Source organism: Citrus clementina, unplaced genomic scaffold, assembly GCF_000493195.1.
Source record: "Citrus clementina cultivar Clemenules unplaced genomic scaffold, Citrus_clementina_v1.0 scaffold_2, whole genome shotgun sequence".
Classification (NCBI taxonomy): Eukaryota; Viridiplantae; Streptophyta; class Magnoliopsida; order Sapindales; family Rutaceae; genus Citrus; species Citrus x clementina.
Genome location: NW_006262688.1, coordinates 32,578,743 through 32,593,589, shown reverse-complemented (window position 1 = coordinate 32,593,589; position 14,847 = coordinate 32,578,743). Strand labels below are relative to the sequence as shown.

The window sequence follows — 14,847 nt, the reverse complement described above, 5'->3', positions numbered from 1 at the left end:
GTTGGAAATGGTAGATTCATCAGTGGATAATTATCCTGCAAATGAAGTTCTGAGATGCATACATGTCGGCCTCTTATGCGTCCAAGAGAATGCTGAAGAAAGGCCAACTATGGCATCTGTAGTTTTGATGTTGAGTAGTGAAACTGCAACCATGCCCCAGCCTAAAACCCCTGGATTTTGCCTAGGGAGAAATCCCATTGAAACCGATTCATCTTCAAGTAAGCATGATGAAACATTTACAGTGAATCAGGTCACAGTTACAATGTTAAATGCTAGGTAGTGAAAAAAGGGTATTACCTCATCTACAAAGCTGTATATTGCAGTATCCTTTGGAATTTTGTTTGTATATCTTGATCTGAGAGTTTTGTTACAACTTCAATTCATGGATCCTTTTTTAGTTGTTATTGATCCATCTCAGCAAAGAAAAGCTATTTCATGCGGTAACATTAATAATAATAATAATTTTTTCAAATGTTTGAAAATACTTAAATACCTAAAAGATCTGTCAACCTAAGGATTTATCCCTGAACTTTGCCTAATGGTTCTAATTAAGTTACCGGTATTAACAGGACTCTTATCGATTCGTGGTTTTTCATCCTTATCTCTTGGATTAGAAATCAAGTCAGAAAACACAAATGGATGCAGAAACATTTAGTAGCCAAGTTATAAACATGGGATAAGATAGGAGAGCTTTTGAGTTGAATTATTTTGAAGTGAACCAGGATCATTACCAGTTTACCGCAATACATAATATATTTGATCATTCAAACAATAAGTCGTTTAACAATACTCAAAAGAAAAAGAAAAAAAAACCAAAATTACTCAGTAAATTTGTTCCTACTTAAACTCACACTAACATTGATTACATAGGCAACGGAATAAGCAGTTATCACCCTTTTCATCATTATCCAATTAAACACCAAGGCGCTCACATATTGTTCTGTTTCTGTTGAAAAAAAGAAAAGAAAAAAGAATGGATTGCATCCGGCAATTTAGCGGTGAAACAACGATAATCTCCTTGTTCCTAGTTAGTTTATCATCAGGCTTCGATGAAACAGAGGTAAGAGACATTTTGCTTGCACCTAGTTCTCTCTGGGGTGGCAATAGCTTGATGTCTTCCAACCGAATCTTTTGAGTTTGGATTCTTCAGCCCTGGAAACTCCAGTCAAAGTTTCTTGGTCATCTCGTACAAGAATCTGCCTCCCCTAGTGATTTGGGTGGCCAACAGAAACGGTTCTATCAATTCTAAGTCCGGAAAATTATAGTTATCCTCTGAAAGTCTTTCACAAGACAATGATTTGGGCATTATATGGAATGTAATCCTTCCAAGGGCTACAGGCAGTCCTGCTTTGCAGCTTTTGGTCGCAGGTAACCTTGTTTTGACAGAGTTTTCCCTAAGTCATTCAGAAGGGTACTTGTGGGAGAGCTTTGATTCTCCGTCCGATACAATCTTGCCTGGAATGAAGCGGGGAATGAACCTCAGGACCGGCTGGAACCAAAATATAAAAGCATGGAAGTCTGAAGACGATCATTCTCGTGGTTTACACTTTCAGCTTGGAAAAATCTGACACGCCTCAGCTGGTTTTATGGAGACGCACTGAGAAGGTTTTCCGCTCGTGGAATGGGATCATGTTTAGAAGAAGCGGCGAGCAGAAACCCAGTCAAGTTTTCCACATAATTTTGTGTCAAATCCTAAATAGATTTATTATACACTAAGTAATGCTAATAACTCCATAGGCACTAAGTAACACTAATAACTCCATTCTATTGAGGCCTTCCCTGACCGACTATGGCTCCATTTGTTTTTTTGTATGGTATAATCATAATAACAACAGGGTGTCCATGTTGAACCTTGGACACAACGATTATGACAGGATGGGATTTGTCGACCTTATGCAATTTGCTAGAATGATGGCGATCCCGAATGCCGCTGCCTACAAGGATTCAGGCCACGGTCTTGAAAAGAGGGGGACATGATGATTTAGTCTGGCGGCTGCAAACGGAATTTGGAGGCGGATTGTGGAGATGGTGAAGTTTTTCTGATGTTTGAAGGAATAAAGCTTCCGGACAAAGGCGAACTTACATGTGAGTTTGAGTGTTCGAAGTATTCTTCTTGTTTGGCTTATTGAAACATTATACTGTAGCCGGAGAAATTATTTATATACGAATGGCTTGAACAGAGTGTTTGGTAACGGATAAAAGGAGGAAAAAAGGGAGAGTGGGGGCATGACTTTTATCTCATCCATAACTTCCGAAAGTGGGAGAGAACAAGGGGGGAAAGAGGGGAGTTACCTAGGGGGGATTATTTATTTATTTTTTCTCTCTTCTCCAAGGGGGTTTTTTTGGCTCTCTTCCTCTCATGGAAAATTCTTACTTTTACACTATACTTTACTTTCTTTAAATTACTCGAAAAGCTTTGGGTTTGAAGGCAATACTTATTAAGCCACATGAGTGGTGGCACAAATTTTTCCGAAAGGCCTAGAAACTGACTTGAGCATCGAAGGCTTCACGCCGGAAAAACTTCCGGCGCCTCTGACCGTCTTCTATGATTTCAAGTATTCGCAGATTAATCGCCGGTGGTTGCAGGACATCTGGACGATTGACCAATCGATTCTCTACCAAATAAATCTAATGCTGGTGTAGAAGTCTGATATTAAATCGCTAATAGACTAGATCAGATTTTAGGCATCAACATTTGGCGCCGTCTGTGGGGACTCAGTACAAAAAGCCAACTTCTTGTCTCTACCAATTTTTCATCTGGCCAAGCCAAAGGCAGAATATTATCATGCACAAATTGATAAGCTGGCTCAAACATGGAAGCCAATCAAGGCTGGATGGAATACTTACCTGTAAAGGTTTTGTCTTATTTATCGCTTTAAGTATATTGTCATTAAAATTCAATTTCCAATTGCTATGATGATTGATTTATCAAATGAGAGATGCTTGGAAATTCTTTAATAACATGCATGTTTCAATACCGTGCATGATATATTTGCTGAAATTGAATATTATCCCTTGGAATTCGTTGATAATGTTCCTTTACAAAATTAGCTTGTTAGAATGGGCTTCATTCATAATTCAAGATTACATGCTATTATATTGCAAATGAATTAATTTAATATCTTCCAACAACATGCTTGACATAATGTTAATAGTTCAGATTTATTATGGCTAATTATTCAGCTTCGTTATGGCTAATTAGATGTGTAATGCTGCTACCATCATTATTTTGCTGATGTATTTATATTTCTCGATTGATTGTTCTCTTTTCATCGAGCTCAAGATATAAAGTCTGTCCAAAAGAGCAATGGATTTGCGGTATTATCAATGTTCAATTTCTTAAAATAAAGATTACACATATAGTTAAATTCATTTGGTGGTAAGCATAGAAAATCCACGGATCTTTGGTTTCTTCAAGATATTTCCTACTGGTTTTACACCCCATCAATCAATCATGCAGCTAGTTTTCATGTGAAGAATATGCAGGGAAAGTATTTAGACAATTCTGGTATGAAACTCGGTTCATTACAAGTTGAGGCAGAATTGTTAAAATTCAAATCAGGAGCTGTTCGTTAAATCGTCTCAAGGGATATGAAAGTTCAAAAGTGAGTTTGTTGCTGATTACACTACATATACTACATATGTGCCTGAGAGAATGCTGCCCAGGAGCCAAGATCTAAACCCAGGTTTTGTTTTAGTTTATTCAATATAAGTATCAAACTGATTGAGAGCATGAGTTATTCTTAACCATAGCTTTATTATATTTTCGCAAAGAGAACATTAGAAATTATGCATATATACACTGTCTTTTGATGGTAGCTGTCATCGACATTGCACAAATTCTCATAATCGTTAATGAGTGTTGGAAGAAGTATAATTAGCATAATCTGGATGAGGCTGAGTATTGGTATTTTGGCTAACTTTAATAATGGTTTTAAAACAAAACAATTTTTTATTTATTATGAGAATTGATAGGCATGTCTTCAAGCTTCAAAGAATTGATGAAGTTGGATTTTTGTTTCCTTCATATTTTATTCGTTTTGTGCCCGTGTTACAATATTGCAAGAATAATTCTAAGAAGGGAGCAAAGCAGAGTCAAGCTCGGGATTTGTTTGATGAAGTACCAATGAAATAATGCAGAGCACAATCTCAGGTGCACTTGTTTTAAAACCTCAGTTTTATATTTATCCTTTAAATCCACTACCTGACTTCAAAAATCTTATGGATGGGGTTTTGACTTATTAAGTCGTTAATGGAAAATAGTTAAGATTACATATTATAGAATATATAGCATAGTCATATATTAGCACACAAGATGCTTGATCTAAGGATTGATGGAACTTGGGTTAGCATGAGATCGTATTTCCTTGATACAGTGATATGACTTCGCTTAAACTTTATATTACCATTTATTTGTTGATTACATATTTTATATAATATGATTTACTTTATATATAAATTTCAATATCTATAGTGTTAGTAAATGGTGCTCTGCACCTTTAGCAAAGGTCTTTAATAATATTGCTAACCAAATATTATAGATGGTAAGAAAAACACCAAGGATGTTTATCCATCAAAGGCCCAAACATATATAAATAGCTAAAGCACAAGTTGTAAATGTGAGCTATTTTCTGGACAAGTTATACGTTATAGGTCAGAAATTAAATTTTTGATAGTTTATTACAGCTGATCAATTTGCAGAGCAAATCCATATTTAAGGATTTAAAGAAAAAACCTCAAATAAGAGCACATCGAAGGCACACATTTGTAGGAATCAGAACAGGTCAGAAGTTATATTTTGATTTACAAGCAGTTTTTTCTATGAAAATTTAATTATTTCTCTAAATTCTGCTATGTGAGATGAGGATACCTTATATTCATTAAATTGATTGTGCTCATATTAGGGCTGATGGTATAATTTAGTTAACTTGATTTCTTGAAAGTTACTCAATATGAGAATAATTTAAGAAAGGAGAGCTAGGCTAGCGTTGAGAAGCCAAGCGTGCCAGGATCTGCTCGACCAAGCGAAGGCGAGCAGACCCTAAAGTATTATAAAAATTCCTAAGGCATGCAAAGGCTTACCAAGTCTCAAAACATGTTTTATGGCGAGACCAGAAGCCAAGCGTGCCAGGATCTGCTCGACCAAGCGAAGGCGAGCAGACCCTCAAGTGTTATAAAAATTCCTAAGGCATGCAAAGGCTCACCAAGTCTCAATGCTTGTTTTATGGCGAGACCAAAAGTCAAGCGTTCCAGGATCTGCTCGACCAAGCGAAGGCGAGCATACTACAAAAGTTTCAGAAATCTTTTAAGGCATGCATAGGCTCCAAAGTCTCAAAGCTTGTTTTATGGCGGGACAGAAAGTGAAGCATGCCAGGATCTGTTCGACCAAGCGAAGGCGAGCAGACCACAAAAGTTCCAAAAATCTTCTAAGGCACGCAAAGGCTCCACAAGTCTCAAAGCCTCCTCGATGGCGAGACAGGAAGCCAAGCTCGCAAGAATCTGCTCGACCATGTGAAGGCGAGCAGACAATGAGAATTTCAAAAAAGTTTCTAAGGCAAGAAAAGGCTCCACAAGTCTCAAAGCCTCCTCGATGGCAAGACAGGAAGCCAAGCTCGCTAGAATCTGCTCGACCATGTGAAGGCGAGCAGACAATGAGAATTTCAAAAAAGTTTCTAAGGTAAGTAAAGGCTCCAAAGTCTCAAAGCATGCTCGATGGCGAGATAAGAAGTCAAGCTTGCTAGAATCTGCCCGACCATGTGAAGCCAAGCAGAAAGTAAAAAAGAAAAAAAAAAGAGGTACTACAAGTAAAAGGCTTACAGTCTCCAAACCTCCTCGCAGTAAGACGAAGTCAAAGGTTGCCTCTCTTGCCTGACTAAGATTACGCGAGCAAGAGTTATATGAGCGAAAAATGTTCTAAAGCAGATAAATGACTAAGTCTTAAAACATATTTCAGGTGAGATAAATACCTAAACTTATGAAACCTGCTTTACATGATTATGTGAGTAGGAAAGTGGTATATTTAAAGGCATGTAAAAGTTTAAAACTTGAAACTTTTTTGTTAAGGGCAAGGTTAATTTAAGCAATCCCGAGCCGATTTATGGCAACCACCTCGAGTTCACTTTAAAATTTATATAGTTTCCAGTCTTGATTCGTTAAAACTCTCAACACTAGAAACTAGGGGACTGGTGATTGGTAACGGATAAAAGGAGGAAAAAAGGGAGAGTGGGGGCATGACTTTTATCTCATCCATAACTTCCGAAAGTGGGAGAGAACAAGGGGGGAAAGAGGGGAGTTACCTAGGGGGGATTATTTATTTATTTTTTCTCTCTTCTCCAAGGGGGTTTTTTGGGCTCTCTTCCTCTCATGGAAAATTCTTGCTTTTACACTATATTTTACTTTCTGTAAATTACTCGAAAAGCTTTGGGTTTGAAGGCAATGCTTATTAAGCCACATGAGTGGTGGCACAAATTTTTCCGAAAGGCCTAGAAACTGACTTGAGCGTCGGAGGCTTCACGCTGGAAAAACTTGCGGCGCCTCTGACTGTCTTCTATGATTTCAGGTATTCGCAGATTAATCGCCGGTGGTTGCAGGACATCTAGACGACTGACCAATCGATTCTCTGCCAAATAAATCTAATGCTGGTGTAAAAGTCTGATATTAAATCGCTAATAGACTGGATCAGATTTTAGACATCAACACAGAGCTAGGTAAGTATCACCTCTTGAATACTGTTATATTGCTTGTTATTTATATACGAATGGCTTTCCACCAAATGTTTCATTAAATTCCTTGCGAGTTGAGTGTGTTTGTAACGGCTACAATTACAACTAAAAAACGAATGATTGATTTCAATTTTCTGTTAAATGCAACAATTTGATTTCACTTTTCCGTTGGATAGCCGGAGTCAATTGCGGCTGAAAAGAGGATTCGGCAGGGGAAGGAAAAAAAAAAAGTCCGGCGCACTGTCATACCAATGGTTTCTATGATGTTTCCCTTTGTTAACTCTGCCCTGCATATTTTTCGTTTGATAGAAGCGAAAAGAAGAGGTAACACAACTTGCGCATGTGATTTGCATCGTCAACTTTTTGTAAGGATGCATTCCATTTACCCAAATATCAAATACATTAGTATATCAAAGAAGGATGGAAATCTTGATTGAGAATTTACCCTTCAGTATTCATTAAGCATCTGCTCATGCATTTTCATAATTGGACAGTCACAAAGTTCAGATTTGTTGATTAATGCGAGATATTTTTAGAAGACTGTTCTATTTTTTAGGAATTTCGAATTAAAGCTGAGGCCTCTGAGAAAAGAGAGAGTTGAACACCAGGCTCAAAGTTTGCAAGAGTGATGATATCATTACTATGGGGAAGTTTAGAAGCAAGAACCATTTTATTTCAGTCTGCAGAGACCTTGGAAGATCGTGCCTTGTTATATTTTGGGTATAAAGCCCAAAGAACCACTGTATGGTGTCCTTATCTGGAGAAAGTTAGGGAGCAGCAGTCATTACTAAAATTTTTGAAGGGTTAACGGGTATTTGACTGCAACAATGTTTCCTAGAAAAATTTGTGTACATTTTTATTATTTGTTGTGTGCATGTTGTCTTCCTCTTTTTTTTACTTTTCTCCCTTTCAATGCAATAGCATCTGGAAAAGGATGATCTTCCTGTATATTGAAGTAGAATCCTAATTTTCCTTCTTCTTTCTTTTGATATGTGCTCTAACATTCCTATGCAGCAGCACTTGAGAAAGTATGTTATGCCGCTGGTGAAACACACCGAACAGCAAGGTTTCCACACTTTTCAAGCGAGTGCAAGCTCCCAGAATTTTAAAGAAATGAGTGAATGGCAAGAGAGAATAGAGAGAAAAATTCAGAGAAGAAGAAGAAAACTAGGTCCAGATTTTATATATCCAATCAAATACAACCATGGAAATACTTATAGCAGCAAGAATATGCTCACAGCTGTCAAAACTAAATAACAACCTCTCTCTGTAACAAAAAATTATTCTCTAAATAGCTAAGGCCCTTAGAAACCGAGTCCTCAGCTCATATATGCTCAGTATGTGTAATCCTTGAACCATTTGGGAGGCTTCCTTACGCGACTTGGCTTGAGGTTATCTTGGGGTCGATTTTGGATAGCCTCACTTGAGTTTGCCTGGGCCTTTTCTTCGGTATTGATAGAGCTAGCTGAGTTGGGCTCGTTTAACTGTAATATTGGGGTTGTATCAAAGTAGCATTTAAAAAATGTTATGAAGATAATCCAGTGGAGGAATTAGAATCGCCGCTTTTGATCTGGTTTTAGTTTCTACTGCCACTAATCAATTCTCCTCCGAAAATAAGATTGGACAGGGTGGCTTACGGAGATCAAATAGCAGTGAAGCTGGGCTGTCAAAAAATTCTGGGCGAGGTCTACAGGAGTTCAAGAAAGAAGTTATTTTGTTTGCAAACCTTCAGCATGGAAACCTTGTTAAAATATTGGGATCTGAATTCAAAGAGATGAAAGGATGCTAATTTATGAGTATCTGCCAAATAAGAGCTTAGACAATCCCTATTGGGTAAGCCATCCAAAATTAATAGCTTTGTTTTCTATTTTCACTTGTAAAGTAGGCTCGATATTTAATGATTTGAGTTTGAATATTTGCATTTTCCACCTATAAATATGAAAACGTTTCTTAAATGGAAGATGTGACAAGCATTCTTTATGGGATTGCTCGTGTGATACTTTATTTGCCTGAAGACTCGAGACTAGAAATTATCCACAGAGATCACAAAACAAGCAATGTACTATTAGATGCTGAAATAAATCCTAACATTTCAGATTTTGGCCCAGCAAGAATTTTTGGAGATCAAACAGAAGAAGTGACCGGAAGAGTAATTGGAACACAGTCAGTTCTCTTAGTCTTCATCAGAGGTCAATAATTTGGCTTAAAATATTGAAAACTTTCTTTTGGCATGCAGTGGTTACGTGTCTCCATGATATGCATTGAATGGGTCATTTTTAATGAAATCAGATGTATTCAGCTTTGGTGTGTTGACGTTGGAGATAGTAAATGGCAAGAAGAATTGGGGATTTCATCATCTTGATCGTGATCTTAATCTTATAGGACATGTAAGCATAAATACTTGGATATATTACTAACCTACCCCTGTCACAAGATTAAAATTTCTGTTTTAACTTGCAATTTTTTGCTGTGACAGTGAAGACTGTCCTGGAATTGCTGCAGGCATGGAAACTATGGAGTGAAGGAGATCCAATGGAAATAATTGATGAACAGAAGAAGATGAAGGGACCGTTTTCTGCGGATGAATTGGTGAAATGCATCCAAGTAGGCCTCTTGTGTGTGCAGCAACGGATAGAAGACTGGCCAACAATGTCATCTGTGCTAACCATGTTAAGCAATGAGAGCATTAAGGTTTCCCAGCCAGAAGAAGTTTGCTTTGCAACTTCTTCCTCTGTGGACAAAATTGTTATTCTGCCAACATTTTAACTATCACAGATTTAGAAGGACGATAGATGGATTAGTTCATTTTCTAAAATTAGACAGCATTATAGACCTTTGTTGGAGCTAACTACTACAAATGTCAATTGAGCTAACCATAGGTGTGCAATTTTATTCAAAATAAGAGACCTTTTCTTCGGATGTCAACTGATGAGAAGGAAGAAAATTTTTCATGCGTCCACGCGAGCAGGTGACCATGAGTAATTTTCAACAATTATGAAAGGATCTTCAACTAGGTAGAAGTAAACTAAATTTTCCCTTTAAAATTATGAATTCTGTGTTCAAGAAGAGTCGACCGCCAGCCTGACACACAAAGTAAAATCATTACAGATGCAATAAATTTAGATTTCTAAACGCATACTGCATAAGTGAAAGATCACAAACGCTCAGCCAAGCAAACAAGAAAAAATAAACTCCAGCAAGCCGGTCTAAACGCTGGCCTTAATGGCTTCTCTGAGAATTATATTCGAACTTGGTGCAGTTCTCCTTTTCACTTGACCCGCAAGGATTGTCTCAGTTTCCCCTGTACAAGAACTGTGCTCCATACTGGAATGATGGGCGATGAAATGGTCGCACACTAAGAGGAATACCGGTTGTAACCACCTGACTCGAAACCTACGAGGTTGATTATTCCAAGCAGACTGAGGTTTTTGGCTACACTTTCGAGAACAATCCTAACGAAATCTATGTAATTTTCTCAGCAAGAAATGGTACCTTGCCCTCTATACTTGTTCTTGAACTAATAGGGACTGTGCAGGGGCTACTCTGGCGTGAGAACACCAGGAAAAAAAAAAAGCATGGGTAAAATTTGGATGGCACCGGACGACTGGTGTGAGATTTTATGCTGGGTCTAGCCCATCAGCTGTACGTGCGGACAATGCAATAAAGTGCACATGCCTACCAGGATTCAAGCCAATGTATCCCCATGATTGGTTCATAAACTGTGTGGAAAAGAGGAATCCAGATTGATGTGGCAAAGGTTACGGAGAGGGGTTTGTGAAGCTCGAAGGGGTGAAGGTGCCTGATGCTAGATTTTCCAGAAATTACGGGTAATACGAGCTTAAAGGAATGTGAGAAAGAGTGCTTGGACAGTTGTAACTGTACAGGGCATGCTAGTGCAGATGTTGATTAAAGCGGACGGGATGAATAGCGTGGTACGGTGAATTAACAGATATAAGAAATTATCAGATGGCAAGACTTTTACCTAAGAGTTGATGCAGTGGAGTTTTGTGAGTATATATTTTCAATTTATTAGTCATTTAGCATATCGTACATTAGTTTTGATTGCAAAGCCAGAAAAATCTGAATCACTTACCCTGTGGAATCCATTCACTAACATTTGTGAATTGAAGCTCAGACCACTTCTTTTTTTTAACCTAACAAGACAGAAATTGTAGCGCTCGGTTGAGGCCATTTTATATATTATCTAAATAAACAATTGAAGATTTAAAGTGGGTGGGGTTCGGTGAAATTTCAGGTAAATCCTGTTGGCTGTAAAACTTTTTTGATGATTAATCCGCAAATCTTTGTCCGTATCAAGTTTGAAACTTCCAAAATATCCGGATCCACTGGGGTAGAATGGATGGAAACCTATTATTGTTGTTGACAACGTTGCTTGGTGGACCGGAGACTATAAATTCTGCCAACTATTGGCCACATAGTTGTTACGTCCTAACATTACCACCCTCACTGTAACATATGTGGAAAAAAAAAGAAAAATGACGTTCTCACAAAGCTAAGCACAAAGTTTTGCACAAAATGATTCGTTTTGTGCAAAGTATAAAAGCTATTCACACGTGCAAGCAACAACACCACACACGCACGTAATAAATCCTGCAGCAATGTTCCTCCCATCTCTCTCTCTCGTCTCCCTCCTTTCTCCCCCACTACACAGCAACATTTTTCTCTCTCTCCCGTGTGCACACAAGCTCGATATCAGCTCCGTTCTCCCTCACGACGCAGCAACAGTGACAGCTCTCTCGTCTCTCGCTTGAAGCATCTAGCTGGCTCCCTGGGTTCCGATCTCCCTCACTCTCTCAGCTCCGGTCTCCCTCACTCTCTCTGCTCCGATCTTCCTCACTCTCTTTGCTCCATTGTCTTCATTCTCTCGATCTTAGCTGCATCGCTCTCTAACCCCCAACACAATCGGCTTAATTGATTAAAGATTAATTTGTAATTAAAGATGCAGACTGCTTAATTGTTAAAGATTAATTAATATGTTTTTGAGGCCTCATAGATTTTTTGAATGGTTATTGTTCTGGTTAAGGATATCGTGATCTTCAAATTATTTTACAGAGCATATATTAATTTGGTGATTAATGTTGATTGCTTTGCTTATGGTTGCTTGAATTTTGTTCTTACATGAGGGACCTTCTCAGTTTGGTTTGATTGGGTTCTTCAAAATTGCTTATGATTGCCAAGGACTGCATCAATTGTTCCTCTGAATGGGAACCTTTGTATCATTCGTAACATCATGAGCATTAGTATGGTTGCTGCACTGTGGTGTGGTGGGGGATAAAAGAGGGAGAATGAGAGCGAGAGAGGGAGAGAGAGAGAGAGATAGGAGAAACGTTGATGCACTCTTTGTTCCGTGCGTGTGTGGTGTTGCTGCTTGTAAGTGTAAATGGCTTTTATACTTTATACAAAACGAACCGTTTTGTGCAAAACTTTGTGCTTAGCTTTGTGAGAATATCGGTGCTAAAAAAAAAAGGGTGAGGCAGTTAAAAAGTAAATAAAAGTAAAAGAAGAAGTTGGAAATGGGGAAACATATACACGTGTGAGAGAGTGAGAGAGAAGCTATCAAGACCGACCCAAAAACCCGACCCATTTGACCCGAAATCGACCCGACCATATCTTGCGATTTCGGCCACCCTATTGGTCAAGCTTGGTACCAATCTGAAGCTTGAAGACCGGCCATCATACCCCAGCTGTCCACGTCGCCGAAAAATAGTCAGAACATCGGCGACCAAAGCTTGAAAAACCCGCGACTTTCCACTTTGCTCTGCCGGGATTTTCACCGGTTTTGGTGACACCACCAGCTGGATTTTGTTCCCCACGACTCCCTTTTGATTTTCCGACCATCCACAGCCACCGAGAGCCGTCGATTTGCTGTGGTTCAGCCGTTGTAGTTACAGGGCTGTCGAGCTAGATTCCGGTGCCATCGCCACGTGTGGGAGCGCACTGCCGGTATCATTGAACTTAGCTCAGCAAGATGTGTCAAACCTGAGCTTCATGGTCAACGTTGCTTGAATTTCGGCGACCGTTGACTGGCGAGGGCAATTCAGTAATTTCACATTTTGAGGGCGATTTTGTAATTTTTGAGTCTGTGGATATTTTAGTAATTCCTAAAATTGAGGATTGGGTATAATTACAATTCTGATGATGATTTGGTGATTTACGATTTCAAAGTATTTTTATGATTTACAGATTCGAGGGTATTTTGGTAATTCTATCGACACGAGAGTTGTAAATTATGGACAAATGTTCGTTTCGAGTTTATTGCATAAATTTAGTCTTAATTCCGATTTCTGCGAGCAAGAACCGGTCTGCGGACGTGGACGATAACCGAGCGTGAACATCCTCACTGTGAGTGGAATATACAAAATCTATTTTCATAGTTAATTATGATAGTAAAGCATGTTTGCGAAATAAGTATTTTAAATGTTCTGATTTAATGATTTTCTCGAAATGAATTTTATTCACGCGTTGATATTATATTAAAATGTTTGGTTAATGGTTTTTCGTATTGACTTTGAATAAAATATGATAGTATTTTAAATATGAGAAAAGTGGATTTAGATGTGATAATGAAAAGAAATGTATGACTTAAAGTATAATCAGAATGAACAGGAATATAAGTATAGAGATTGTTTTTAAAATCATTGGACAGTACCCTTCCCTCTAGATATAATGATACAGATGAGATTAGAGGCATTTGGAGCCCGTCTAAAAACACATAGAGGCTTTTGGGGGTATATGCATGCAGTATGATGATTACAGCGATACAGATATGAAATACAAACAAATATTGAGATACAGATGATACATATAAGATACAGGCTTTTGGGGCCCGTCTGAGTACACACAGAGGCTTTGGGCCTTGTGCTTCAGCGCTTTTGTCATTTGGGGACTAGATTATGCATGCACATATATGATGAGATATGAGATGATATTTTCCTGTCTATCTGTATAGTTCCGGGGTGTGACTGTACTTAGATAGTATGTTATTGCCCTTTGAGGTCTGGATACGACGAGATTATTCCCTTGGATATTTGTTTGGTGATGATTTTTAGATTTGTGTATTCTATATGATATTGTGATATGATTTATATAGTTATTAGGTACGATATTATATATGTTTTTCATGGTTAGTGATTTGATTTAAATGTTAAATGATTTATTACTGGTTTTTCGCATATGGTTTGATGAAATCATGTTTGGAAATGATATGATTATTTCTTTGAAAGTAAGAACTAATTTTCAAAAATTACTATCCACTCACTGAGCTCACTGAGTTTTATACTTATTCTGTTTTTATTATATTTTCCCCCCACCAGGAGGTTGCAAGTAAACCAGACTGACCCAGCGACTGTAAATATATTTTGAGTCTTGGCCACGTGATGATGTTAGAAGATATAGATGATTTTTGTTAGGACATCCTGATCATCTCACTGTTTTGGGATTGTACAATTTTGTTATATTATTATTTTGGGATTAAGAATAAACTAATGTATGTTAATATTATTTATAATATAATCTTTTGATACTCTAGAGACATTTTTAGCAAAATTCAGTATTTTTGTTGAGGATGTTAATCATTGGAGTTGGTTGTATTGAATTATTTTGGGGAGTGTTTTATTCATATTTACATATTGAGAGTGTTATATTTATAAATGAGACTGTTGAATTTTCGGCAGAATTTTCATTAATTAAATTATTATCAAATCCGTTTTGATGAGACTAAATTAACTCACCTAGGAGAATTTGGGGCAGGTTGTTTCACTCACCATCCCCTTTATTGCCACGCCTTTTCTCGCTGGAACACTTTGTTGTTGTTCCAAAATGTACGAATCAGTAGCCAAAAATATCTAGGATCTATTAATGCCGACGCTTTCCTCCTCATGAAGTCAAGCTAATCTCAATCATCTAATTGATTGGTCAATAAGCTCAAACTTGAAATAAAAATATTTAAAAAGCAGTAGAAAATTGCTTACCCGAAAACTTGTTTGCCCACACTATTTTCTTGTTTTTTTTTCCTGCTCTTCGGTCCAATATGTGGCTGCCAGTCATTCAGCATTCCGACGTTTCATTGTATTAACTTGAATCAAGCAGTTTTTACTTTTTAGCA

The 14,847-nt window shown here is 37.8% G+C and overlaps 1 protein-coding gene and 1 long non-coding RNA gene across 2 annotated transcripts in view; both read left to right on the top strand.

Moving 5' to 3' along the window:
• The window catches only part of LOC18052407 (receptor-like serine/threonine-protein kinase SD1-8), a 6,389-nt gene extending 5,957 nt beyond the window's left edge, over nucleotides 1–432 (top strand). Inside the window, exon 7 of the mRNA XM_006449110.2 lies at nucleotides 1–432. Coding sequence (XP_006449173.2) covers nucleotides 1–280 — 280 coding nt within the window. The 3' untranslated portion in view covers nucleotides 281–432.
• Nucleotides 433–8,352: 7,920 nt separating this feature from the next.
• LOC18052405 lies at nucleotides 8,353–9,565 on the top strand. Its single transcript, XR_002907211.1, has 4 exons — nucleotides 8,353–8,555; nucleotides 8,819–8,911; nucleotides 9,012–9,109; nucleotides 9,199–9,565. It is a non-coding gene; the product is annotated as an uncharacterized LOC18052405 (long non-coding RNA).
• The last annotated feature ends 5,282 nt before the right edge of the window (nucleotides 9,566–14,847 follow it).